Source organism: Pseudophryne corroboree, chromosome 2, assembly GCF_028390025.1.
Source record: "Pseudophryne corroboree isolate aPseCor3 chromosome 2, aPseCor3.hap2, whole genome shotgun sequence".
Taxonomy (NCBI): domain Eukaryota; kingdom Metazoa; phylum Chordata; class Amphibia; order Anura; family Myobatrachidae; genus Pseudophryne; species Pseudophryne corroboree.
In genome coordinates, this window is record NC_086445.1 from 542,798,031 (window position 1) to 542,825,177 (window position 27,147).

Consider the following 27,147-nt stretch of genomic DNA (forward strand, 5'->3'; position numbering starts at 1 on the left):
CTCCTCGGGCATGGCCGCAAAAGAAAGGGGGCATGGCCTCGTGGGTCGTCACTCCGGGGGCAGCATGTGCTTTACTGAGCTGCCCCCGTGACTGTTTGCAACGCTGTCGGCTCCTCTTCTATGACAGGAACCGGGTGCTGCAGCAGAATTTCACACTGCAGCACCTGGCTCCTGTCATTGCAGAGGAGCCCACAGATTGGTGTCACCCCTTCTAGGCGTCACACCTGGGTGCGGGTCGCACCCCCCTCGCACCTGGCTTGTGACACCACTGACTGCACCTCATCTCAACAAATCACACTCTACAAAATGATATCTTGTTCCAGCATTGCTCTCCAAAAATAAGAGCACATGTCAGTGCACCTACTGCCTACAGCCAGGTGTGTTCAGTCATGGGGGTATATTTACTAAAAATCGTATTTTCCCATTTGAGGTCAAAGTTCAATCACGAATGACATCGAAAGTGTAAATATGCAACTTTTTGAATTTAGTACGACTAATTTACTAAGCTGCCGTATTCTGCATTTTCGGTTTTACCGATGTCGATGTCATTCGTTTTTTTAGGCAGTGTTTTACGTGAGTGACTTGTAAAACACTGCCGACTTTAATACAATGAATCTCGGCCGGAACTGAGAGATCCGTGCTGGGCTTCATTGTGCACCTTTATTTAAAAAAAAAACAGTGTTAAAATAAAAAAAAAAATTGCGTGGGGTCCCCCCTCCTAAGCCAAACCAGCCTCGGGCTCTTTGAGCCGATCCTGGTTGCAAAAATATGGGGAAAAAATTATAGAGGTTCCCCCATATTTAAACAACCAGCACCGGGCTCTGCGCCTGGTCCTGGTTCCAAAAATACGGGGGACAAAAAGCGTGGGGGTCCCCCGTATTTCTGAAACCAGCACCGGGCTCCACTAGCCAGATACATAATGCCACAGCCGGGGGACACTTTTATATAGCTATCGGCGGCCCTGGCATTACATAACCAACTAGTCACCCCTAGCCGGGGTACCCTGGAGGAGTGGGGACCCCTTCAATCAAGGGGTCCCCCCCCTCCACCCACCCAAGGACCAGGGGTGAAGCCGGAGGCTGTCCCCCCCATCCAAGGGCTGCGGATGGGAGGCTGATAGCCGTTGTGTAAAAAAATGAATATTGTTTTTAGTAGCAGTACTACAAGTCCCAGCAAGCCTCCCCCCCAAACTGGTACTTGGAGAACCACAAGTACCAGCATGCGGAGGAAAACCGGGCCCGCTGGTACCTGTAGTACTACTAGTAAAAAAATACTCCAATAAAAACATAAGACACACACCTTGAAAGTATAACTTTAATGCATACATACACACCTCCATATACACATACTTACCTATGTTCACACGAGGGTCGGTCCTCTTCTCCATGTAGAATCCATGGTGTACCTGTGGAAAAAATTATACTCACAAAATCCAGTGTAGAAGCCTCTTCTTCTTGTAATCCATTTGTAATCCAGGTACTTGTCAAAATAAAAAAACGGACACCCGACCTCGCACTGAAAGGGGCCCCATGTTTTCACATGGGACCCCTTTCCCCGAATGCCAGAAACCCCCTCTGACTTAAGTCTAAGAGGGTTCCATCAGCCAATCAGGGAGGGCCACATTGTGGCACCCTCCTGATTGGCTGTGTGCTCCTGTACTGTATGACAGGCAGCACCCGGCAGTGTTACAATGTAGCGCCTATGCGCTCCATTGTAACCAATGGTGGGAACTTTGTGGTCAGCGGTTGACCGAAAGTAACCTCACCGCTGACCACAAAGTTCCCACCATTGGTTACAATGGAGCGCATAGGCGCTACATTGTAACACTGCCGTGTGCTGCCTGTCATACACTACAGGAGCACACAGCCAATCAGGAGGGTGCCACAATGTGGCGCTCCCTGATTGGCTGATGGAACCCTCTTAGACTTAAGTCAGAGGGGGTTTCTGGCATTCGGGGAAAGGGGTCCCATGTGAAAACATGGGGCCCCTTTCAGTGCGAGGTCGGGTGTCCGTTTTTTTATTTTGACAAGTAATGGATTACAAGAAGAAGAGGCTTCTACACTGGATTTTGTGAGTATAATTTTTTCCACAGGTACACCATGGATTCTACATGGAGAAGAGGACCGACCCTCGTGTGAACATAAGGTAAGTATGTGTATATTGGGGTGTGTATGTATGCATTAAAGTTATACTTTCAAGGTGTGTGTCTTATGTTTTTATTGGGGTATTTTTTTAGTAGTAGTACTACAGGTACCAGCGGGCCCGGTTTTCCTCCGCATGCTGGTACTTGTGGTTCTCCAAGTACCAGCTTGCGGGGGAGGCTTGCTGGGACTTGTAGTACTGCTACTAAAAACAATATTCATTTTTTTACACAACGGCTATCAGCCTCCCATCCGCAGCCCTTGGATGGGGGGGGGGACAGCCTCGGGCTTCACCCCTGGTCCTTGGGTGGCTGGAGGGAGGGGGACCCCTTGATTGAAGGGGTCCCCACTCCTCCAGGGTACCCCGGCCAGTGGTGACTAGTTGGTTATGTAATGCCAGGGCCGCCAGGAGCTATATAAAAGTGTCCTCCGGCTGTGGCATTATGTATCTGGCTAGTGGAGCCCGGTGCTGGTTTCAGAAATACGGGGGACCCCTACGCTTTTTGTCCCCCGTATTTTTGGAACCAGGACCAGGCGCAGAGCCCGGTGCTGGTTGTTTAAATATGGGGGAACCTCTATCATTTCCCCCCCCATATTTTTGCAACCAGGACCGGCTCAAAGAGCCCGAGGCTGGTTTTGCTTAGGAGGGGGGACCCCACGCAATTTTTTTTCAAAAAATAAACACTTTCCCATCCCCTTCCCACTGATAAACATGCACGGATCTCATCGATCCCTGCATGCCTATCCAAACACGGGATAAAAAAGCAGGTCTGTTTTTTTTAGCACTTTTTCACGAATTGTATTTCTGCACGGCAGTGTTTGGCTATTGTCGACAGTGTTTGTGATTTGCACTTTTTAGTAAATTACCGATTTCTACCAAATTGCAGGCGTATTTGACCGATGGTGTATTGATTCGTGATTTTTTCCTAGGACTTCCAAAATATTACGAATGCCCTCATCACTGCCGAGATTTTTGCTTAGTAAATTACCGAAATGACACTTTGAAGAAAAAACGGCATCTCGGTCAAAATCGGGACCTTAGTAAATATACCCCATGGTGTCAAAAGCACAAAGATGACATTCAACATTTCATGTGGCCAGCGCAACCACCATAACTGAATATAATTTAACCATTGTGGTTCATTTGTGAATGAGAGGGAGCGCAACATCCCCTCCCACATCAATTAAACTACTGGAAGCTGTGCAGTATTAAATAGAGTACATTTGATTTAGAATATATAGGATGTATTAAAGACATATAGCAATCCTGTTTCTAATTAGTAAACACATTTTGCTATAGTCACTGGTGTCATGTGATGACATTTCTGCTAGCCTACATAAAAGCTTGGTCTCCTCTGATTTATCAAGTTAAAAATTCTGTGTATAGACTGTCCCCTCTATCTTATATAACACTGCACACTCGGTGAGGACATCTTTGACTGCTTGTTTGTGTCTTCCTCCACTCCTATTTAGGTGATTCCTGCAGCCCTACACTAGTTAGGGTTTATCTGTGGAAAGGCAGGGGAGCACAGTCTACAGTTTATGGTGATGCCTTATACAGTACGTATTCACAAAATCAGAAGACGTCTGTGCATGATGAGCTATAAAGAGAAAACTACAGTAGCATCTACCATTGGGACTGTGATCCAAATTATACTTTTTAATCTAAGAATTATCAGGTGTAATAAAGCCCATTTTGGTGACATATGCAATCTTTGCTTGTAGAATGTTTATTACATTATTTAGTAACTTTTACTTTTTTTAAGGCAATTCACGTAATTAGTCTTGCATAATGTAATGTAAAATGTTTTTTGGTTTTTTTTGCTATTTGTTCTGCTTTTGTGATTACTTAAGCTACCGTTAAACTTTGTGACATTTACTTCTGTTCTTCTTACTCTGGTCATTTAGGGTGCAAGATACCTAGCACTCCTTCCTCCATTCCTACTAAATACCAGACTGTGTTTATTGCTGAATCAGAGAAGAAAGGTTTCAACTCTAGGTCATTGAGATTTTCCTACAGTCTGAACCAGGTAATGTTGAGATGCTTTAATACTGACATGTTTATATATGATATTTGAAAATATATGAAACGTCAACAGCAGTATACATTTCCTGCACCGCTTATAGGTGGTCATTCTGAGTTGTTCGCTCGGTAATTTTCTTCGCATCGCAGCGATTTTCCGCTAATTGCGCATGCGCAATGTTCGCACTGCGACTGCGCCAAGTAAATTTGCTATGAAGATTGGTATTTTACTCACGGCATTACGAGGTTTTTTCTTCGTTCTGGTAATCGTAATGTGATTGACAGGAAGTGGGTGTTTCTGGGCGGAAACTGGCTGTTTTATGGGAGTGTGTGAAAAAACGCTACAGTTTCTGGGAAAAACGCGGGAGTGGCTGGAGAAACGGAGGAGTGTCTGGGCGAACGCTGGGTGTGTTTGTGACGTCAAACCAGGAACGACAAGCACTGAACTGATCGCACTGGAAGAGTAAGTCTCGAGCTACTCAGAAACTGCACAGAGAAGTCTTTTCGCAATATTGCGAATCTTTCGTTCGCAATTTTGATAAGCTAAGATTCACTCCCAGTAGGCGGCGGCTTAGCATGTGCAATGCTGCTAAAAGTAGCTTGCGAGCGAACAACTCGGAATGAGGGCCATAGTGTCTTTCAAACAACAATAAGAACAATAATAAATATGACAATGGTATATCCCTTATTAAATGGAAAGTTGTTCATTGTCTGGAAGTTATATAGATCAATAGTCTTCCTCTGGTGGTCATCTCACAGTAATGACAACAAACTTCCAGACAACGATCATCTTTCCATTTAATAAGGGATGTATGATTGTCATATATATTATTGTTATTATTGCTGTTTGATAAAACACTATTAGGGCCGCAGGTACTGTCTTTTCCACCTTGTTGTTATTTCTGTTTTAAATGTGGTGACATTTGTATAGGAAAGTGACATCACCTTGGCAGCTGTTGCGCCCAGTGTTGGACTGGCCCACAGGGGAACCCCCCCGGTGGGCCCCACTGCCTCGGGGCCCACCTACTCCTCTAGTGATCAAGTTTCAGACTGTACACTTGTATTATATGCTATACATATGTTACATTATACTGCACAGAACTATGGTGTATTCTCTACAGTGCATTGCGGTTATTGATCTGTACATTATCATGCATGTACATATATATATATATATATATATATATAAAATGTATTTACTATATATTTATTTATCAGTGGGCCCTAACCATACCCTCTACAATGGTTACCCAAGCCTCTGTGGCGGCTGGCCACACCCCCCTGGAGACTGGCCACACCCTTAAACATATGCCCCTGCCACCGCATTTCCCAGGTGGGCCCTTCATGCCCCAGTCCGACACTGGTTGCGCCTCTCAGAGAATCCCTCCAACTTTTAATATATCTTAGTAGTATACATATGGATGTGGTGAATAGTTTTTGGGAGTATAACTTATACCCCTTTTACACCAAAGAAATAACCCAGGTTATTGCCGAGTCAACCCGGGTCAGGGCTTGGTGTAATGGGCTCTAAAAAAAAAATAACTTGGGTTGTGTTACCTGGCAATCCAACCCTGGAAATGATCAGGGTCGGACCCGGGTTCTGTGGCAGTGTAAATGCTCCCGACCCAGGTTATTTGACCTGACTGGAGCTTCTGTGGCACTGGCAGATGATGTCATCTGTCAGTGCCCCGCAGACAGTGCATATGGAGCATCAAAGCAGCGTTCATGCAGCTACTGTAGCCTGCTCCCTTCACTACAGCCACAGCCTGACCTGCATACAATATCCCTAGTCTGCTCACAGCCTGACCAAGATACTCAGGCTGACACGCAGTGTGAGCCAGAGCTTCACCCTCAGCCTAACTCTTTGCCAGACCCCAACTTTGCTACTCTGTATGCCGTCATTGCTGCAATGCTGGGAGCAGACACCACCCCTCCCTTTTGTGATCTTTGTGACCTCATCTTTATCAGCTTTAAAAGGCCATTTTTAATGACATCCATTTTTAATGACATCCTCAGAGAAAAGCAGGGCTGACCCGGGTTTAGTGTAAACAGCGCTGACCCGGGAATAACATGGGTTGAAGTGCAGTGTAAATGGGGTCTGAACCCGGGTCGGACACGGGATTTTGGTGTAAAAGGGGTATAATATAAACTGGTCCAGCAGACTTTCTGCAAAGTAAAGAAATATGTTGGCTGAAGCAACAGCACAATGGTAGGTAGATGTCTACAGAGGTTAGTAATCAAAACCAGGAATTAGGTTTTCGATCAAACTAATATTTTGATTGATGGTATTTTCCTATTTGGAGAAATACATTTTGGACTCCTAAATGTAAGTAAAGCAATTAATCACATCAAGCCTATTAGAATCTACTGCTTGGGCTGCATTTGTACTGTAATACTACTGGAGGTTTTGTTGGTATGATTTTCTCACTAGCTTGAGGTTCTGAGCTCACCTACAACCTGATAAGACATCATGGAGGCAAACGCTAGTTTTCCCAGCAGTTAAATGTTTTGTCCATTAGTAAACCTCTTCAGTAGTAGTACTGGGTTTCTTCTGTTCACAGCTTTGCTATTCTTGTTTTGAGCTGATAATTTGCTTATTTGTCCTACGTGAGTGCACGTCGTGAGTGCACGTGCATGAACCCAGTTTCACACATGAGCACTAGTACTGCCAAGTCAGACTCATAAGTGCTAAGTAGCGGTGGTAGGAATTGTGGGGGAGGGGGGCAGCTGATCTTCAGATTGGCATCCCGCATCACTCCGTTGCCCCCTCCATCAGCAAGTGTGTATGCACTTGCCGATGCAGGGTCCCATCGCCCGCCAGATTGGCTGGGTACACATTTCGTCTAGCGTGTGTCCAGCTTAAGAATCACTCACTCGTTTTTCATATTGTCAAAAAAATTGTTAGTATATGTCTAGTTTAAGGGGGAAATTGCAGTAACGCATAGTGATCAATCAGCTAATAGCGCTATTGATCTAGGGACAAGATGTAGTGGCCATCAGTCAGATGACCTGCGCCGGTCTCTCAACAGCTGTCAGAGTGCTGAAGCCGGAATCTCGACAACCGACATACCGACCATAAGTTTTAGGGGGATGTTAGGGATAGGCTGCGTGGGGTGAGGGTTAGGGTTAGGCTGTGGGAAGGAAGGGTTAGGGTTAAGCTGCGTTTATTTCATTGAAATAAAAACTTTAAATATGGTGTGCATAGAAAAATGAAAAGGTTGATTTTAGGGTAATTTGAGGCCATTTTGTTAAACCCAATAATGACATGTAATTATTGGCTCAATTAAGTTAATTGAAAACTTTCTAATGCCTAATAGTTATTAGGGGAGGTGTCCAAGGGGTTAAGAAGCAAGTCCCATAATTTTTTACTTAAAATAAAGATTTAGGAAATGGATTGCAAATATAGAGCCTAATTCAGTATATGTGAAAAAAGGTACAACTACAACTCTTTACTCTGACATGTGGGGAACGCCCAGCACAGGCCAAGTCCGCATGCAGGGTCCTGCCCCTACCCCCCGCACACATGCGAGTGCATCATACGATGGCGATGCTCTCGCATGGTTAGGGTTGCCCTCTTGCTATGCAGCCTAGTTGCAAAGGCAGATGGCTACCAGCCATGTTTAGGCTCACAGCAGCTACTTGTGATGTCACGCAGCCGCCGCGGCCCACCCCATAAACGGACCGGACATGCCTGCGTTGCCCGGACTGCTCTCCTAAAATGCTGTCGTAATGCCCCCTCCCACCCCATAAACGGACCGGACATGCCTGCGTTGCCCGGACTGCTCTCCTAAAATGCTGTCGTAACGCCCCCTCCCACCCCGCGAACGCCTCTGCCTGTCAATTAGGTAGAGGTGTTCGCACATGTGAGATGCCATTGCATCTCTGTGTGTGCATGCGCAGTGCAGCTTCTGCGAATGCGCACACAGCAGAGGGCTTCAGCATGCGAACACTGTTGGAGCAGCATTCCATGCTGAATTAGGCCCATAATTCGCAGTGTAAATTTGCCATGGAAACAGCTTGCACAAGCCAATTTGCACTAATTGGATTGACCCCTTAAGTGCCCTACACATTGGCCGATCCGCCGCCGAGCTGCCCGACGGCGGATACGGCCAACAGGCGGCCCGGCGGCGGGGGGGGGGGGCAGTGATGGGGGCAGTGACGGGGGGAGTGCAGTTTCTTCACTTCCCCCGTCACCCGGCTCCATAGAAGTGCAGGCTAATATGGACAAGATCGTCCATATTGGCTTGCATGCACAGCCGACAGGGCACCAGCGATGAACGAGCGCAGGGACGCGCATAGTTCATCGCTGGTGACTCCACACTCAAAGATATGAACGGTGGTGGCCCTCATTCCGAGTTGTTCGCTCGCAAGGCGATTTTAGCAGAGTTACACACGCTAAGCCGCCGCCTACTGGGAGTGAATCTTAGCTTCTTAAAATTGCGAACGATGTATTCGCAATATTGCGATTACAAACTACTTAGCAGTTTCAGAGTAGCTTCAGACTTACTCGGCATCTGCGATCAGTTCAGTGCTTGTCGTTCCTGGTTTGACGTCATAAACACACCCAGCGTTCGCCCAGACACTCCTCCGTTTCTCCAGCCACTCCCGCGTTTTTTCCGGAAACGGTAGCGTTTTTATCCACACGCCCATAAAACGCTGTGTTTCCGCCCAGTAACACCCATTTCCTGTCAATCACACTACAATCGCCGGAGCGAAGAAAAAGCCGTGAGTAAAAAAACTATCTTCATAGCAAAATTACTTGGCGGTCACAGTGCGAACATTGCGCATGCGTACTAAGCAGAAAAACGCTGCGATGCGAAGAAAATTACCGAGCGAACGACTCGGAATAAGGGCCGGTATCTCGTTCATTAATGAACGAGATCTTTCATATCTTTGAGTGATATCGGCCAGTGTGCAGCAGTAATTAGCTCTGAATTGTTGTAGATCGTTAGATGTTTATGGCAGAAAAATCTGATGCTTGTTACAACAACTAGAGTTTGATATTATTATTATTATTATTATTATTATTATTATTATTATACTATATATGTTCTGTCAGTCTTTACGTCATCATTTCACAACTGTGCAGTTGACATCAAAATTGGTTTAGCTAGGCTTCTCATATTTCAAAATGCTTTTTCATCAATCAATCAATCTTTCATTATAATTAACTCAAGCCATACTTGAGCAACACCCTGTGACTTAATTTATGTTCCTTCTTGGGGTTTTTAGGTCTTAAGCAATAATCCCTGAAGGGATGCTACTACATTTACAATTTGCTAAAGGTACATTCTTTGTGTTAGTAGTAGTTATATATCATTCAACTGCTCATATTTCATCTAATAATAGCTTTCCTGTAAAATAAACAGAGCCATGACTGGATTTCTTCATAGAACTGCATCTCTCAATGAACACAATAAGAACATACTGATTAGCCTGAAAGCTACGTGCTTGGTATTGGTGTTGGGCCCGAATAATGCATAAATCCAGGGATGGAATAGTGTATATTCGATTCCCTGTAACAACATTTGGGTAGCGGCCTGGCAAAGTTACTGCCGCCTCCCACTCTGCTTTAAAATAGGGGCTTTACTGCACACCTGGCACCAGTCAGATCTACTCTTGGGAGAATAAATTGCTGACCTGAGGTGGAGTGTAGGTGCTTCAGTCAGGATTTGGAGGTGTCAGATTGGGATCATTGCGGGTAATTCTGAGTTGATTGCAGCAGGAACTTTGGGGGTCATTCCGAGTTGTTCGCTCGTTGCCGATTTTCGCTATGCTGCGATTTGTTGCTAATTGCGCATGCGCAAGGCATGCAGGGCGCATGCGCTTAGTTATTTTACTAAAAACTTAGCAGTTTTGCTGTGGATTCTGCGGCGCTTTTCAGTCGCACTGCTGATCGGTGAGTGATTGACAGGAAAGGGGCGTTTCTGGGTGGTTTCCGGGAGTGTGCTAAAAAACGCAGGCGTGTCAGGGAAAAACGGTGTCTGGAGAAACGGGGGAGTGGCTGGCCGAACGCAGGGCGTGTTTGTGACGTCAAACCAGGAACTAAACAGACCGAGGTGATCGCAATCTAGGAGTAGGTCTGGAGCTACTCAGAAACTGCAAGGAATTATTTAGTAGCAGTTCTGCTAATCTTTCGTTCGCTCTTCTGCTAAGTTAAGATACACTCCCAGAGGGCGGCGGCCTAGCGTGTGCAATGCTGCTAAAAGCAGCTAGCGAGCGAACAACTCGGAATGAGGGCCTTTGTTAGCAGTTGGTCAAAAAACCATGTGCACTGCAGGGGAGGCAGATATAACATGTGTAGAGAGAGTTAGATTTGGGTGTGGTGTGTTCAAACTGAAATCTAAATTGCAGTGTAAAAATAAAGCAGCCAGTATTTACCCTGCACAGAAACAAAATAACCCACCCAAATCTAACTCTCTCTGCACATGTTATATCTGCCTCCCCTGCAGTGCACATGGTTTTGCCCAACTGCTAACAAAGTTCCTGCTGCGATCAACTCAGAATTACCCCCATTGCTCCTAACTTTGAGGGAGAAACAGCATTGCTATACCCCTCACATCAGGTTCATACAGCAGCTGCATCTTTTTTTTTTTTTTACCCATGATGGTTTTGCCACTACATAACTATCCCTAAACTAAGATGTACTAAAATGGTCTGGGTTGGGTTGCAGTTTGTTGCCCTACCACACGTCATTGGTCGAAAGTATCAAGATTGCACAATATATTGTATAGCATGTACCAAGCTTTAGCATCACCTGAGTGTGGTTTAGTTGGAGCATGGTGTGGTTTGTGCATGGATTGTCCTGATTTTGTCATTAGCAGGTTGATTCAATTTTCACAGCACAACAAGTGCTCAAGACCTGTTAAATTAATTATTGCAATTGGCATTATTTTGCATGAAAATGTGTGGGATTAGCCACATTAAGAGGGCTGGACTGGGGGGCAGGGTGCCATCTGCCATCGGCTGGTGTCATTTGAAAGGCAAAAAGAAAAGTGCTGCCTGGGCTGGCTCAGGCTGCTTCTCACTTAGTTGTTATAAACTCTGCCCTTCTTTCTCATTGGTCAACTCTAGCTTTAGCCAGTTAGCTGTGCCCTGAGTAATGGAGAGTGGGATTAGTTAATCCTACTGGTGAACTGATTAATTAGTTGTAGCCTAGTCCAGGGGCGTTTTAAGAGAGGAGGGGACCCGCGTGCAGCCTCCGTCGCGGGCCCCCTCCTCTCCACCAGAAAGTAGACTCTGGCATACTGCCAGAGTCTACTGCGCATGCTCAGGTCTCCGGGAACATGGCGCCTTGTTCCTGGGTACATCTCCAGTGCGCATGCGCAAATCACTTGGAAATGGCCTCGGCGGACATTTTCCGAGTGATTTATACCTGCACTAGAGGGCAGACGCCGTGGGACTCCGGAATGGTATGTATATTAAATGAGTGCAGTGTGTGTGGTGTGGGCTCACCTGGACCCAGGAACCTGTGTGCACTGCACATACTGCACCCATTATAGAAGCGCCAATGGCCTGGTCCTACTCTGAAGAACCAGTTGCCAGTGCCTGAGCTGCACATACCCAAGTACTCCCTCCCCTCCCTGCTTGAGATCCTGAGTCCCCACCTCATCCTTTCCTCTATCCTGTCTTTCTATTATTCTTCTACTCCCTCCCATCCCTGCCTGTCTGCTACTCTTATCATCAAACCTGTCACTCTAGACTAGGGATGGCCATTGATGAGTTAAAATCATTCATGGTCTATGCTCGATGAAGAATATTTTTACCATCAATGGGGGAGAACCAGATGGTTTCCCGCCATTGATGATACAGAAACACAGAATTTTTTTTTCTCAAAGATGCCAGGACACAGAGCCTAGCTCCGCCGCTGAGGCACCCACAAATCCTCATCACGGCTTTGATCAGCCTGGGTGATGGCTCTCTTGCAGATGGTTCACATCATTGAGGTTAATCATCAGTGGTACCATTGATGGTTAACCCATGATGGCCATCCCAACTCTAAACTCTGTTCTTCTACTCCCTGCCTGAGTCCGAACACTGCCGCCGCTCCATCGGCAAACTGTGCTGCGGACCGCATGAGCGGCCAACTTAGTATCAGCCCTTTAGTGAAGCCCAGTTATAGCACTGCTTGGAGCACCTATTGCACTGGCAGATCTCATTACAGGGACACACTGTTATGCAATCTGGGTGACTGATGATGCCACGGTCTGTGTGCTCTTCTTCCACTGCCCTCTTTTGGTTGGTGCTCTATGCACAGTAGTACCTGGAGTATCTATGGGACCATCCTGATGAGAGAATAATTAGTGCTTGTTTTACTGCCATAGTAATGTCATTCATTTACATCTAAATAATTGAAAATACGTATAGCTTTTACTGTCCTCTTAATAACATTAAGCTACAAGTGGTATTGAGGTCCATTTATTTACTTAAATATACAATGTGGCAGGGCATTTTGTTAAAATTTGTATTGCTGAAGACCTTTTTATTTGTATCTTACCTGAAACATATCCCGATTAAAAAGCTGGAACAATTTTGGTCACTTCTTTTCTACCCTTCTGGCATTTTGAGTGAAAGGATTACATTTATAAATATGTATTATGCTTCACAAGAAAAAATACATATACAAAACCTTCAAATATTTAAGATTTTATTGTTTGTTACCATCTGCCACAAAATTCAGAAATGCCGTACAGTCAGAGCTATTTGTATGACTGACATCTGCTAAAGGTTTATTAATTTATTTTACAGTAGTGTCACACATTTTTTGTACAATATTAATGATATTGTTAATACTAAATATTTTGTGTGTGGCCCTTGATAGTTTACTAAAACTTGTTAATGCACCGCAAATTGGGTGGCGCTCCCCACAGGTCTTTAAATGTGGTCTGCAATGTATGGAGGTCACTAGAATGTGCTCTGTATTGTATATTGGTCAATAGAATGCAGTGTTTTCAATAAAGGTTACTAAAATAGTCTCTGCTTTGTCATATTGAACTGACCGTTTTTGTATTTGTTTTTAAAACTTTTTATATTAATAGCAGAAAGACAACTTTTATGAGTGACATATTTCTATAATACTGTGTCTGAGCAGGGCAGACATTAAAGGTCTTGATCCGTAGATTTACAGAAACATATTGGCGTTGTAATTGGTTGCTTCGTTTCGGAGTTATGTGGCAAAACATCCACCTGCCATTTACAGTGCATCACCATTGTGCTCTGGAAAATGTGACAATTGGTAAACTCTCCCTGTGCACCTAGTTGGTGACCTGGAACATGTGACCTGCTGGGTGGTCTGGAAACTGTAACAGTTATTTGCAGCCACCCACTAAGCAGGATTTTTCAAAATTCAACTCTTAAGGGGGTGAAAAGGGGTAAAGTGTTCTGCCCAGCAACCCTTTATCCAGATGACACAGGGCACATCAGCTAGTAGCTCTTTAATAGATCAAGTTTGAATATATTTCTTTGGATATATAAACCAGGCCTGCACAGTTTTTATAACACCCATTTTTCTGTTACACTACGCTGGTAGAAAAGACATGCTGAAAGTCGCAAGCTAGTCTGTATCCCAAATATTAAAAAGAGTGTAGATATCTCATTGAATGCTAGAGGAGGCGGCATATCTTGCTTAGTAAGGTACATGTGTTCGTAGTGGTACTGTAAACTGTCATTTTGGCTTTTACTTAGGCTGCACTACTGATGTTATATTTGCATGATACATACACATAAAATACAAAGAGATTTTAAAATTTATTTCATACTTGCCTACCCTACCGGAAGCTGCGGGAAGCTCCCGTTTTTGGGGGTAGCCCCCCACACCCCTGGAAGAGTAGGCAGGTCTCCCGCATCCTGCTTGCACCCCAGAGATGCGGGCAGAATGGAGACATACTCTCCCGTATTCACGGGTACGTGAGGAGGGGATGGGGTTAAAATTACACGAATCGCACCATTTTAGCCCCGCCTCCTTCCCATGGACCCGTGAATCGCATCATTTCCCCGATGTGGAGGCGGGGCTTGATGATGTCACAGCCCGGCCCCACCCCCCGAAGTCTCCTGCAGAAATTGAAAGTAGGTAAGTATGATTTATTTTATCTAAACTTTCATAGTAGACCGTATGGAGCCCATTCTGTTTTCCATGCAGGCATGTATTTATTTGATAGCAATTTTTCTGATGAATTGCAAAAATGGGCCTAATTCAGATCTGATCCCAGCAGCAAATTTGTTATCTAATGGGCAAAACCATGTGCACTGCAGGGGGGGGGGGCAGATATAACAGGTGCAGAGAGAGTTAGATTTGGGTGGATTATTTATCTTACGTCCTAGTGGATACTGGGGTCTTGTACTTTAGTACCATGGGGTATAGATCGGGTCCACTGGAGCCTGGCACTTTAAAAACCTTTAGTGTGTGTATGTGTGTGCTCCCCTCTATGCCCCTCCTACCAGACTCAGTTTAGAAAAATGTGCCCAATGAGCCGGGTGCATTTCTCTGGAGCTCCAGAGAGTTTCCTTTGTTTTTATTGCAGTTTATTATTTTCAGGTAGCCCTGGTTGGCAACCAGGGCTACCTGCTTTGTGGGATTTAGAGGGGGGACCGAACCAACCTCCTGAGGGTTAATGGTTCGTAATCCCAGCTGACAGGACACTGAGCTCCTGAGGTACTGATCACACATCGTTAGTATGTGTGCCCACACCAGCAGCTAGCCGCTACTGTCTAACAGATACCGAAATACAAGGTGTGGTGAGTGTTACACCGGGGTCCCAGTTAGCGGGTCCCCGGTGCAGTTTTGGCGGCAAGTCATGCGGCAGTCACAGGCCCAGAGCTGAGGTGCCCACCGCGGACAAAGTGGCTAAGGGCTGATGCCCCTCAGTGCTCACTGTCACAAAAAGGCTTTGTGTGTTCTGTATGCATATTATGATGTTATTTCTAACATAGCCAGTATAGACTATTGACCGAGGACTGTGCACCATTACAGGGGTGGGGCTTCCGGAGCGGGACCTGAGGCGGGAAGGCGTCATTTCCTGCTGCTGCGGATCAAAGATGCATGTACGCTGCTCTTCCAGAGACCCACGCTGCTACAGGACTCCGTGCTGGTACCAGGAGGTCATAGAAAGGGGGGAGCACGCCAACGCTAGCACCGCTGCACTACTGTCAGGTCATACGCTTAGTTATACATTGTACTGCTGTGTTTCTGTGTGCTGGTGTCTGCTCCTCAGTGTTACTCTAGAGGCTCTCTAGGGTCTGTGTGGAGGTCTTGGTCAGTGGGCTGCTCTGTTTTTATAGTTGTGTAATATGTCTGTGGACATGGTAATGTGTGCTGCTTGTAACTCAACCCCGTCTTCAGTGGGGTCACTCATGTGTGAACAATGTTCCTTGTCTCTACAAGTTCACAGTTCACAGGCACCTGACTGACTAGATAGTTTTAAAAGCATGATTCAGAAAGTTAATTCAGAATTAGCTGCAGCTAGAAAAGAGAGACAGGTGTTAAAACACTCTATTGATTGTGTGGCCAAAGCAGCAGATACCTAGAAGGCTTCTCAGCCCCCTCTAGTGGTTTCACATAAACGCTCACTGCCACACGTGCTCCAGTCTGATTTTGATTCTGATCAGTCTGACGTAGATGATGATGATATGGATGAGGACAGCTCTCTGTCCCCAGGGGTGGAGGTCCTCTTCTTTGCTGTGAGAGAGGCTCTTCACATACTGGATCAGGAGTCAGAGTCAGATGAGGAGTTGTATTTTAATGTTAGACCAAAGACCTCAGCAACGTTTCCTGTGTCTAAAGAGTTAAACTCCCTGGCCAAGGAAGCATGGTTAAGCCCTGATAAAAAATGTAAAATTCCTCAGAGGTTTTTAACTACTTTTTCCCTCCCAGCTGAGGACAGGAAGGTATGGGAAAAACCCCCGTCAGTCAATACGTCTGTATCCAGACTGTCTAAGAAATTGGTACTGCCGGTGCCTGGGGCTATATCCCTAAAAGAGCCAGCTGCCTGTAAGATTGAGACCATGCTCAAGACAATATATATGGCAGCAGTCAAGTAGTCAGATAATGTTATTGACGGTTTAGACTCTCTGCCCCGGGATGAGGTCATTACTCTGCTGCAAAATAAACAGGATGCTGCAAATTTTATGAGTGAGGCTATTAAAGAGTTGTGTAAGATAAATGTCTGCACTACTGCTATGGCTATTTCGGCGTGCAAAGCTCTGTGGTTACGTCAGTGGAAGGTTGTTGCTGATTCCAAAATGGGTGTCGAAAATCTTCCCTTTTACAGGTGATGCCTTGTTTGGAGACAAATTAAATAAATGGATCTCCCAAGCAACGGCAGGTAAGTCTACCAATCTGCCGTCGGCTGTGTCACCTGCTAGACGTTCTTAGACCGGACCCTCCTTGCAGTCCTTTCGTGTGTCAAGGTTCAGAGGCAGGGGCCGAGGGGTCTCCACCACTCCAGAGGATCTCGTGGTAAGTCCCGTAAACCTGCAAATGCTGTCTCCCTGGACCAGACCACCGGATCTCCTACCGCTAAGCCTTCCGCGTGACGGTTGGCCCCAGCAGCAAGGCGACTTTCAGGTAGGTGCTCGCCTTCAACACTTCGCCCATGTGTGGACGGAATCCTGCCGGGATCCTTGGGTGAGGGACCTAATTTCCCAAGGATACCAACTGGAATTTCAAATATTCCCTCCTCACAGATTGTTCAAGTCGTGCTTACCAGCTTTACCCTCAGCAAAAGTTACCTTACAGGAGGCTATTCAAAAACTCTTGAAGACTGGGTTGGTGGCTCAAGTACCTCCTCCATTATGCAACAGGGGGTTTTACTAGAGTGTTTTTGTCGTTCCCAAACCAGACGGTTCGGTGGCCCCATCTTGAACCTGAAGTCTCTAAACCCATATCTGAGTTCAAATTCAAGATGGAATCCCTGCTGGCGGTGATGTCTGCTCTGGAGGAGGGGGAATTCCTGGTGTCTCTGGATGTCAAGGATGCTTACCTACACATTCCCATGTGGCCCATGATGGGAGTAAATATAGTACCCTACTTGGATGATCTCATAACGGCTATGTCCAAGGAGCGTCTGCTGCACAGCATCGATCTGACGACTTGCTTACTTACGGATCATGGGTGTATCCTACATTTTCAGAAATCTCACCTGGAATCGACCCAACATCTTCAGTTCCTGGAAATGATTATGGATACAGTGTCTCAAAAGGTATTTCTCCTGATGGACAAGTCCTTGACTATCCAGGCTATAGTTCGCTCAGTGCTCAGTCCTTGCAAGGTATCCATACATCTTTGCATTCGATTACTGGGCAAGATGGTGGCTGCTTACAAGGCAATACAATACGGCAGATTCCATGCCCGTCCATTTCAGTTGGATCTACTGGACAAATGGTCTGGGTCTCATCTTCATATGCATCAGGAAGTGACCTTATCTCTGAAAGCCTGGATTTCTCTGTAATGGTGGCTACAGGTTCCTCACCTGATGGAGGGCAGGAGTTTCAATATCCACTCATGGACTCTACTGACAACGGATGCCAGCCTCCTTGGTTGGGGGGCTGTGACCCAAGGGGCCCAGTTCCAGGGGATATGGTCGATACAGGAGTCTGTTCTGCCGATAAACATCCTGGAACTCAGGGCAATTTACAATGCTCTTTTGCAGGCGTCTCATCTCCTGAAGGATCAGACGATCCAGGTTCAGTCGGACAACGCCACGGCTGTGGTGTACATAAACCGACAAGGGGGAACAAGAAGCAGAGCAGCGATGTGAGCGGTGTCAAAAATCCTCCTCTGGGCGGAGCCCAATGCAAGGGCTATCTCAGCCATATTAATTCCAGGAGTGGACAACTGGGAAGCAGCCTTTCTCAGCAGGCACGACCTCCATCCAGGATAATGGAGCCTACATCCCCAGGTGTTTCAACAGCTAATTCATCAGTGGGGCTATCTGCAGATAGATCTGCTGGCTTCTCCACTCAACAAGAAGCTATGCCGTTACTGTTCCAGAATGAGGGATCTTCCGGCCTGCTGCAGTGGACGCACTGACGCCGCTGTGGATGTACCAGTTTGTGTACCTGTTCCCTCCTCTACCGCTAATCCCAAGGGTTCTAAAACATCTAAGAATGGAAAGTGTTCAGGCCATTTTAATTGCCCTGGATTGGCTGTGACGGGCGTGGTACTTGGATCTCCTAACCATGGCTCTGGAAGACCCCTGGTCTCTACCGCTCCAAGATGATCTTCAACAAGTCCATTCGTCTATCCAGACTTACAGCAGATATGTTTGATGGCTTGGAAGTTGAGAGGGACATTCTAGCTAGGAAAGGTCTTCCCTCCAGGGTCATTTCCACCATGGTCCAGGCCAGGAAGATGGTTACGTCGAAACATTACCATCGTATTTGGTAAAAGTATGTTTCCTGGTGTGAGGGTAGAAAGGTTTCTCCTGTGGAATTTAGAATTGGTCGTTTTCTACTTTTCCTGCAAGCAGGTGTGGATATGGGCCTATGGTTAGGCTTCATCAACATTCAGATTTCTGCGCTCTCTATTTTCTTCCAGAAACAACTTGCCGGGTTGCCTGAAGTACAAACTTTCTTGAAGGGAGTTCTTCCTTTGCAACCGCCCTTTGTTCCTCCCACGGCTCCGTGGGACCTCAATGTGGTTCTGTCCTTTCTCCAATCAGACTGACTTGAACCCTTACATATGGTGAAGTTAAAATTTCTCACCAGGAAGACAGTGATGTTTTTGGCATTGGCGCCAGACGTGTCTCTGAATTGGGGGCCTTATCCTGTAAGAGCCCTTATTTGATATTTCATGAAGACAGAGCGGAACTTAGGACCCGTCCTCAGTTTTTGCCAAAAGTGGTGTCAGCCTTTTATGTGACTCAACCTATTATGGTTTTGGTGATGTCTGATGCTTCCGTTGGTCCTGAGTCCCTGGAGATTTATGTAAAAAGGCTGGCTTGTCATCGGAAATCTGACTTGCTGTTTGTCCTTTACGATGCCTCCAAGGTTGGTCGGCTGGCTTCTAAGCAATCTATTGCTTGTTGGCTCCAGTTGACCATCCAACAGGTTTATACTTCGGCAGCTCTGCCTATGCCGACGTCTATTCAGGCCCACCCGGGCGACTGCCCGGGGAGTGTCGGCCCTACAGTTGTGCCAAGCTGCTTCTTGGTCTGGTTCGAACACGTTTGAACAGGCAGTTTTACAGGGGTCTCAGCACTCTCCCACCCGTTTGGGAGCTTTGGGACTACCCCATGGTACTAAATTACATGAACCCTGTATCCACTAGGAAGTAAGAGAAAATAGGAATTTGATACCTACCGGTAATTCCTTTTCTCCTAGTCCGTAGTGGATACTGGGCGCCCGCCTCAGTGCTTCGTTCCTGCTTACCTATGTAAGTATTTGGTTGGACCGGCGTTGCAGCCTCATTATGTTGTTGGGATAGTTGTGCTATCCTGGTTGGGTTGGTGTTGCTATCCTCTGTTCTGGTTAGCGCCCTCCTTTCGTTTATGGTTGTGTGTTGACTTGTTGCCTCACCGCTGTTGTAATGTTTCTTCTCTCATATTATGTCCGTCTCCTCGGGCACAGTTTTCCTAGACTGAGTCTGGTAGAAGGGGCATAGAGGGGAGGAGCCAGCACACACATACACACACTAAGGTTTTAAAAGTGCCAGGCTTCAGTGGACCCGATCTATACCCCATACAATACTCCAGTATCCACTACGGACTAGGAGAAAAGGAATTACCGGTAGGTTTCAAATTCCTATTTTAGTTTCTGTGCAGGGTAAATACTGGCTGCTTTATTTTTACACTGCAATTTAGATTTCAGTTTGGACACACCCCACCCAAATCTAACTCTCTCTGCACATGTTCTATCTGCCTCCCCTGCAGTGCACATGGGGCCTAATTCAGACCTGATCGTCTTCAGACATGCGGGGGAACGCCCAGCACAGGGCTAGTCCGCCCCACATGTCAGGCCCTACCCTCCCACCCCCACCCGCACAAGTACAAAAGCATCGCACAGCGGTGATGCTTTTGTACTGGAAGAGTAGCTCCCAGCCAGCGCAGCTCCTGGCAGGGAGCTACTTGCCGCTGCCCGGGTCGCAGTGGCTGCGTGTGGCGTCATGCATCCGCCCTCCCAACGGTCCGGGTACGCCTGTGTAGCCCGGACCGCGCCCCCTAAACGCCCAGCGACCACCTCTGCCTGTCAATCAGGCAGAGGCGATTGCAGGGCTAAGAAAGCCTCCGGCTGTCTGGCGAAAACGCACAGCAGCGATCAGGTCTGAATTAGCCCAAAGGTTTTGCCCATTAGCTAACAAATTTGCTGCTGCAATCAGATCTGAATTAGGCCCAATGATACATTCTTTCCTAGTCTGTAGTGTGAATCATCATGTAATATATTTGGGATTTTTGATTATCCCATGGTCACACCTGGCTTGACCTGTTACCTCAGACAAAATAGAAATATGATAAGAACAATTGAAAAATATGAATTACTGAAGGGTGAAGATAATTTACTTTTTTCCCGGATAAAAGTTACATTATCTTTCATTGTGCCATTGGATTCTAAAGACCTGGATCTAGGGATCTTTGAAAATGACAGTTCCCTAAATGCATGTTACAAAAATTGGGATGAGGCCATCTGATGATCTGGCAGGTTATACGCTCAACAATGGCACTTGTCAAGTTAAGGATTCATTCTGAGCATCTTGTTTTTGCTTCAGTATTAGTGCAACCTGCCTTAAGAAACACACAGGTGTTTTCAGTCTCAGCTCACACATACCAATGAAACGTCCTTCTTGGTGACGTGAATCCAGGTTTCATTAAAAGCTTAAGCTGTCAATGTTTAGAATTCAAGGTGAGTTTAAAATTTGTTTTGTTTGATATCCCTCCCTGTTTTCTTTGCATTGTGGCGCTGGAGCAGATCTGAGTCAGCCAGGGTGAGGGAAAAATGGAATTATTCACTGCCCACACATCTGCTTTTTACTCAACGTGTATTAGCATTCATTTAATTGTTGCTAATTCACTGTGAGTTTAATATTGTGTAAAGAAACTAAAAATACCTAAGACCTTATTAATCATTACATAGCAACAAATAATTATTGCTTGATAAATCTGTATTTCTCTCTGTCATTCCAAGTTAATAATATTGTAATTTATTCCCCATTGTTTCATATGAATAAAGGACTTTATCAGCATTTATTTATTAGCATTTATATAGCATCAGCATATTCTCTTGCACTTTACAAACAGACTTGGAAAATTACCATTCTATAAAACTGTTACAACAATAAGTTAACAAGCATGTTATTTAATGTAACCGTTCAGGGGGGATGTAGTCATGTGACCGGCGGTCAGGATCCCGCGGGTCACTATGCCGACGCTGGAATCCTGATCTCTGGCCAGCCCACCAGTCGACATGTCGACTAACAGGGACTATTCGTACTCGTGGGTGTCCACGACACCCGCAGATTGGGAATAGAATCTGTGGCAAAAGCAGTGAGCCACCAAGCCTGCAAGGGGCTTCCATGCGCTCGCCACCCCCCCTCTCCGCTGGCAATCTGGCAACCGGGATCCCGGGACGGTATGGTGACCTCCGGGATCCCAAACACCGGTCTCTCGATACCAACCAATTCAAGGTTGCACATGTATATATAGATATAATTTTACAGTTTCAATATCACTGTAAATCACAATATACAATAAGTTTATGCACTGGAATAAATTGTGTTTCTTATCCAGTTAAACGATATGTTCACCCACAAAGTTTCCCCCCTGCGAGCAGAACACTGGGGGTTCCTGTAAACGCTGTTCCCCTACTGTGACGTTGAAGGATATTTGAAAAGCAGTGCGTTGTCTCTTCACCTGTTGTTGCTGTCGAAAGTGGATCCAGTGCAACAGTGGCTGTGGCAAATACAGCGGAATTGCAGGCATCTTTGCCATAAAGAGCAACGGGGGTCATTCCAACCTGATCGCATGCTGCTATTTTTCGCAGCGCAGTGATCAGGTCACTACTGCGCATGCGTATGCACCGCAATGCACAGGCACGTCGTATGGGTACAAAGCGAATCGTTGCTGTGCGATGGATTTAACGAAGAATCCATTCACACAGCCGATCGCAAGGAGATTGACAGGAAGAAGGCGTTTATGGGTGTCAACTGACCGTTTTTTGGGAGTGTTTGGAAACGTGTCCGAGCGTTTGCAGGGCGGGTGCCTGATGTAAATTCCGGGGCCAGACAGGCTGAAGTGATCGCAAGGGCTGAGTAAGTTCTGAGCTACTCTGAAACTGCACAAACTATTTTTCTACCGCTCGGCTGCACATGTGATCGCACACTTGAACAGCAAATATACACTCCCCAGTGGGCGTCGACTATGTGTTCGCATTGCTGCAAAAAGTAGCTAGCGAGCGATCAACTTGGAATGATCCCCATAGTTCCATAGCTTAATTGGGCTGTTCTGAAATTGAGAGCCTTTTTTTTGTCAGACATCAGATATTTAACTACAGTTCTTTCACCACTATACTATAGAATTGTGCTAAAATGTGTAAGATGGTCTTACAATTAGAGATGAGCGCCGGAAATTTTTCGGGTTTTGTGTTTTGGTTTTGGGTTCGGTTCCGCGGCCGTGTTTTGGGTTCGACCGCGTTTTGGCAAAACCTCACCGAATTTTTTTTGTCGGATTCGGGTGTGTTTTGGATTCGGGTGTTTTTTTAAAAAAACACTAAAAAACAGCTTAAATCATATAATTTGGGGGTCATTTTGATCCCAAAGTATTATTAACCTCAAAAACTATAATTTCCACTCATTTTCAGTCTATTCTGAATACCTCACACCTCACAATATTATTTTTAGTCCTAAAATTTGCACCTAGGTCGCTGGATGACTAAGCTAAGCGACCCTAGTGGCCGACACAAACACCGGGCCCATCTAGGAGTGGCACTGCAGTGTCACGCAGGATGTCCCTTCCAAAAAACCCTCCCCAAACAGCACATGACGCAAAGAAAAAAAGAGGCACAATGAGGTAGCTGTGTGAGTAAGATAAGCGACCCTAGTGGCCGACACAAACACCGGGCCCATCTAGGAGTGTCACTGCAGTGTCACGCAGGATGTCCCTTCCAAAAAACCCTCCCCAAACAGCACATGACGCAAAGAAAAAAAGAGGCGCAATGAGGTAGCTGTGTGAGTAAGATAAGCGACCCTAGTGGCCGACACAAACACCGGGCCCATCTAGGAGTGTCACTGCAGTGTCACGCAGGATGTCCCTTCCAAAAAACCCTCCCCAAATAGCACATGACGCAAAGAAAAAAAGAGGCGCAATGAGGTAGCTGTGTGAGTAAGATAAGCGACCCTAGTGGCCGACACAAACACCGGGCCCATCTAGGAGTGTCACTGCAGTGTCACGCAGGATGTCCCTTCCAAAAAAACCTCCCCAAACAGCACATGACGCAAAGAAAAAAAGAGGCGCAATGAGGTAGCTGTGTGAGTAAGATAAGCGACCCTAGTGGCCGACACAAACACCGGGCCCATCTAGGAGTGTCACTGCAGTGTCACGCAGGATGTCCCTTCCAAAAAACCCTCCCCAAACAGCACATGACGCAAAGAAAAAAAGAGGAGCAATGAGGTAGCTGTGTGAGTAAGATAAGCGACCCTAGTGGCCGACACAAACACCGGGCCCATCTAGGAGTATCACTGCAGTGTCACGCAGGATGTCCCTTCCAAAAAACCCTCCCCAAACAGCACATGACGCAAAGAAAAAAAGAGGCGCAATGAGGTAGCTGTGTGAGTAAGATAAGCGACCCTAGTGGCCGACACAAACACCGGGCCCATCTAGGAGTGTCACTGCAGTGTCACGCAGGATGTCCCTTCCAAAAAACCCTCCCCAAACAGCACATGACGCAAAGAAAAAAAGAGGCGCAATGAGGTAGCTGTGTGAGTAAGATAAGCGACCCTAGTGGCCGACACAAACACCGGGCCCATCTAGGAGTGTCACTGCAGTGTCACGCAGGATGTCCCTTCCAAAAAACCCTCCCCAAACAGCACATGACGCAAAGAAAAAAAGAGGCGCAATGAGGTAGCTGTGTGAGTAAGATAAGCGACCCTAGTGGCCGACACAAACACCGGGCCCATCTAGGAGTGTCACTGCAGTGTCACGCAGGATGTCCCTTCCAAAAAACCCTCCCCAAACAGCACATGACGCAAAGAAAAAAAGAGGCGCAATGAGGTAGCTGTGTGAGTAAGATAAGCGACCCTAGTGGCCGACACAAACACCGGGCCCATCTAGGAGTGTCACTGCAGTGTCACGCAGGATGTCCCTTCCAAAAAACCCTCCCCAAACAGCACATGACGCAAAGAAAAAAAGAGGCACAATGAGGTAGCTGTGTGAGTAAGATAAGCGACCCTAGTGGCCGACACAAACACCGGGCCCATCTAGGAGTGTCACTGCAGTGTCACGCAGGATGTCCCTTCCAAAAAACCCTCCCCAAACAGCACATGACGCAAAGAAAAAAAGAGGCGCAATGAGGTAGCTGTGTGAGTAAGATAAGCGACCCTAGTGGCCGACACAAACACCGGGCCCATCTAGGAGTGTCACTGCAGTGTCACGCAGGATGTCCCTTCCAAAAAACCCTCCCCAAATAGCACATGACGCAAAGAAAAAAAGAGGCGCAATGAGGTAGCTGTGTGAGTAAGATAAGCGACCCTAGTGGCCGACACAAACACCGGGCCCATCTAGGAGTGTCACTGCAGTGTCACGCAGGATGTCCCTTCCAAAAAAACCTCCCCAAACAGCACATGACGCAAAGAAAAAAAGAGGCGCAATGAGGTAGCTGTGTGAGTAAGATAAGCGACCCTAGTGGCCGACACAAACACCGGGCCCATCTAGGAGTGTCACTGCAGTGTCACGCAGGATGTCCCTTCCAAAAAACCCTCCCCAAACAGCACATGACGCAAAGAAAAAAAGAGGAGCAATGAGGTAGCTGTGTGAGTAAGATAAGCGACCCTAGTGGCCGACACAAACACCGGGCCCATCTAGGAGTATCACTGCAGTGTCACGCAGGATGTCCCTTCCAAAAAACCCTCCCCAAACAGCACATGACGCAAAGAAAAAAAGAGGCGCAATGAGGTAGCTGTGTGAGTAAGATAAGCGACCCTAGTGGCCGACACAAACACCGGGCCCATCTAGGAGTGTCACTGCAGTGTCACGCAGGATGTCCCTTCCAAAAAACCCTCCCCAAACAGCACATGACGCAAAGAAAAAAAGAGGCGCAATGAGGTAGCTGTGTGAGTAAGATAAGCGACCCTAGTGGCCGACACAAACACCGGGCCCATCTAGGAGTGTCACTGCAGTGTCACGCAGGATGTCCCTTCCAAAAAACCCTCCCCAAACAGCACATGACGCAAAGAAAAAAAGAGGCGCAATGAGGTAGCTGTGTGAGTAAGATAAGCGACCCTAGTGGCCGACACAAACACCGGGCCCATCTAGGAGTGTCACTGCAGTGTCACGCAGGATGTCCCTTCCAAAAAACCCTCCCCAAACAGCACATGACGCAAAGAAAAAAAGAGGCGCAATGAGGTAGCTGTGTGAGTAAGATAAGCGACCCTAGTGGCCGACACAAACACCGGGCCCATCTAGGAGTGTCACTGCAGTGTCACGCAGGATGTCCCTTCCAAAAAACCCTCCCCAAACAGCACATGACGCAAAGAAAAAAAGAGGCGCAATGAGGTAGCTGTGTGAGTAAGATAAGCGACCCTAGTGGCCGACACAAACACCGGGCCCATCTAGGAGTGTCACTGCAGTGTCACGCAGGATGTCCCTTCCAAAAAACCCTCCCCAAACAGCACATGACGCAAAGAAAAAAAGAGGCGCAATGAGGTAGCTGTGTGAGTAAGATAAGCGACCCTAGTGGCCGACACAAACACCGGGCCCATCTAGGAGTGTCACTGCAGTGTCACGCAGGATGTCCCTTCCAAAAAACCCTCCCCAAACAGCACATGACGCAAAGAAAAAAAGAGGCGCAATGAGGTAGCTGTGTGAGTAAGATAAGCGACCCTAGTGGCCGACACAAACACCGGGCCCATCTAGGAGTGTCACTGCAGTGTCACGCAGGATGTCCCTTCCAAAAAACCCTCCCCAAACAGCACATGACGCAAAGAAAAAAAGAGGCGCAATGAGGTAGCTGTGTGAGTAAGATAAGCGACCCTAGTGGCCGACACAAACACCGGGCCCATCTAGGAGTGTCACTGCAGTGTCACGCAGGATGTCCCTTCCAAAAAACCCTCCCCAAACAGCACATGACGCAAAGAAAAAAAGAGGCGCAATGAGGTAGCTGTGTGAGTAAGATAAGCGACCCTAGTGGCCGACACAAACACCGGGCCCATCTAGGAGTGTCACTGCAATGTCACGCAGGATGTCCCTTCCAAAAAACCCTCCCCAAACAGCACATGACGCAAAGAAAAAAAGAGGCGCAATGAGGTAGCTGTGTGAGTAAGATAAGCGACCCTAGTGGCCGACACAAACACCGGGCCCATCTAGGAGTGTCACTGCAGTGTCACGCAGGATGTCCCTTCCAAAAAACCCTCCCCAAACAGCACATGACGCACAGAAAAAAAGAGGCGCAATGAGGTAGCTGTGTGAGTAAGATAAGCGACCCTAGTGGCCGACACAAACACCGGGCCCATCTAGGAGTGTCACTGCAGTGTCACGCAGGATGTCCCTTCCAAAAAACCCTCCCCAAACAGCACATGACGCAAAGAAAAAAAGAGGCGCAATGAGGTAGCTGTGTGAGTAAGATAAGCGACTCTAGTGGCCGACACAAACACCGGGCCCATCTAGGAGTGTCACTGCAGTGTCACGCAGGATGTCCCTTCCAAAAAACCCTCCCCAAACAGCACATGACGCAAAGAAAAAAAGAGGCGCAATGAGGTAGCTGTGTGAGTAAGATAAGCGACCCTAGTGGCCGACACAAACACCGGGCCCATCTAGGAGTGTCACTGCAGTGTCACGCAGGATG

At 46.8% G+C, this 27,147-nt stretch overlaps 1 protein-coding gene across 2 annotated transcripts in view; it reads left to right on the top strand.

Moving 5' to 3' along the window:
- Positions 1-27,147, top strand: part of STPG1 (sperm tail PG-rich repeat containing 1) — a 221,110-nt gene that overhangs the window by 26,754 nt on the left and 167,209 nt on the right. For both annotated transcript variants that reach the window (XM_063954298.1, XM_063954299.1), the window contains exon 3: positions 4,050-4,171. In XM_063954298.1, the coding sequence (XP_063810368.1) occupies positions 4,050-4,171 (122 nt within the window). The remainder of the gene's footprint in view (positions 1-4,049; positions 4,172-27,147) is intronic.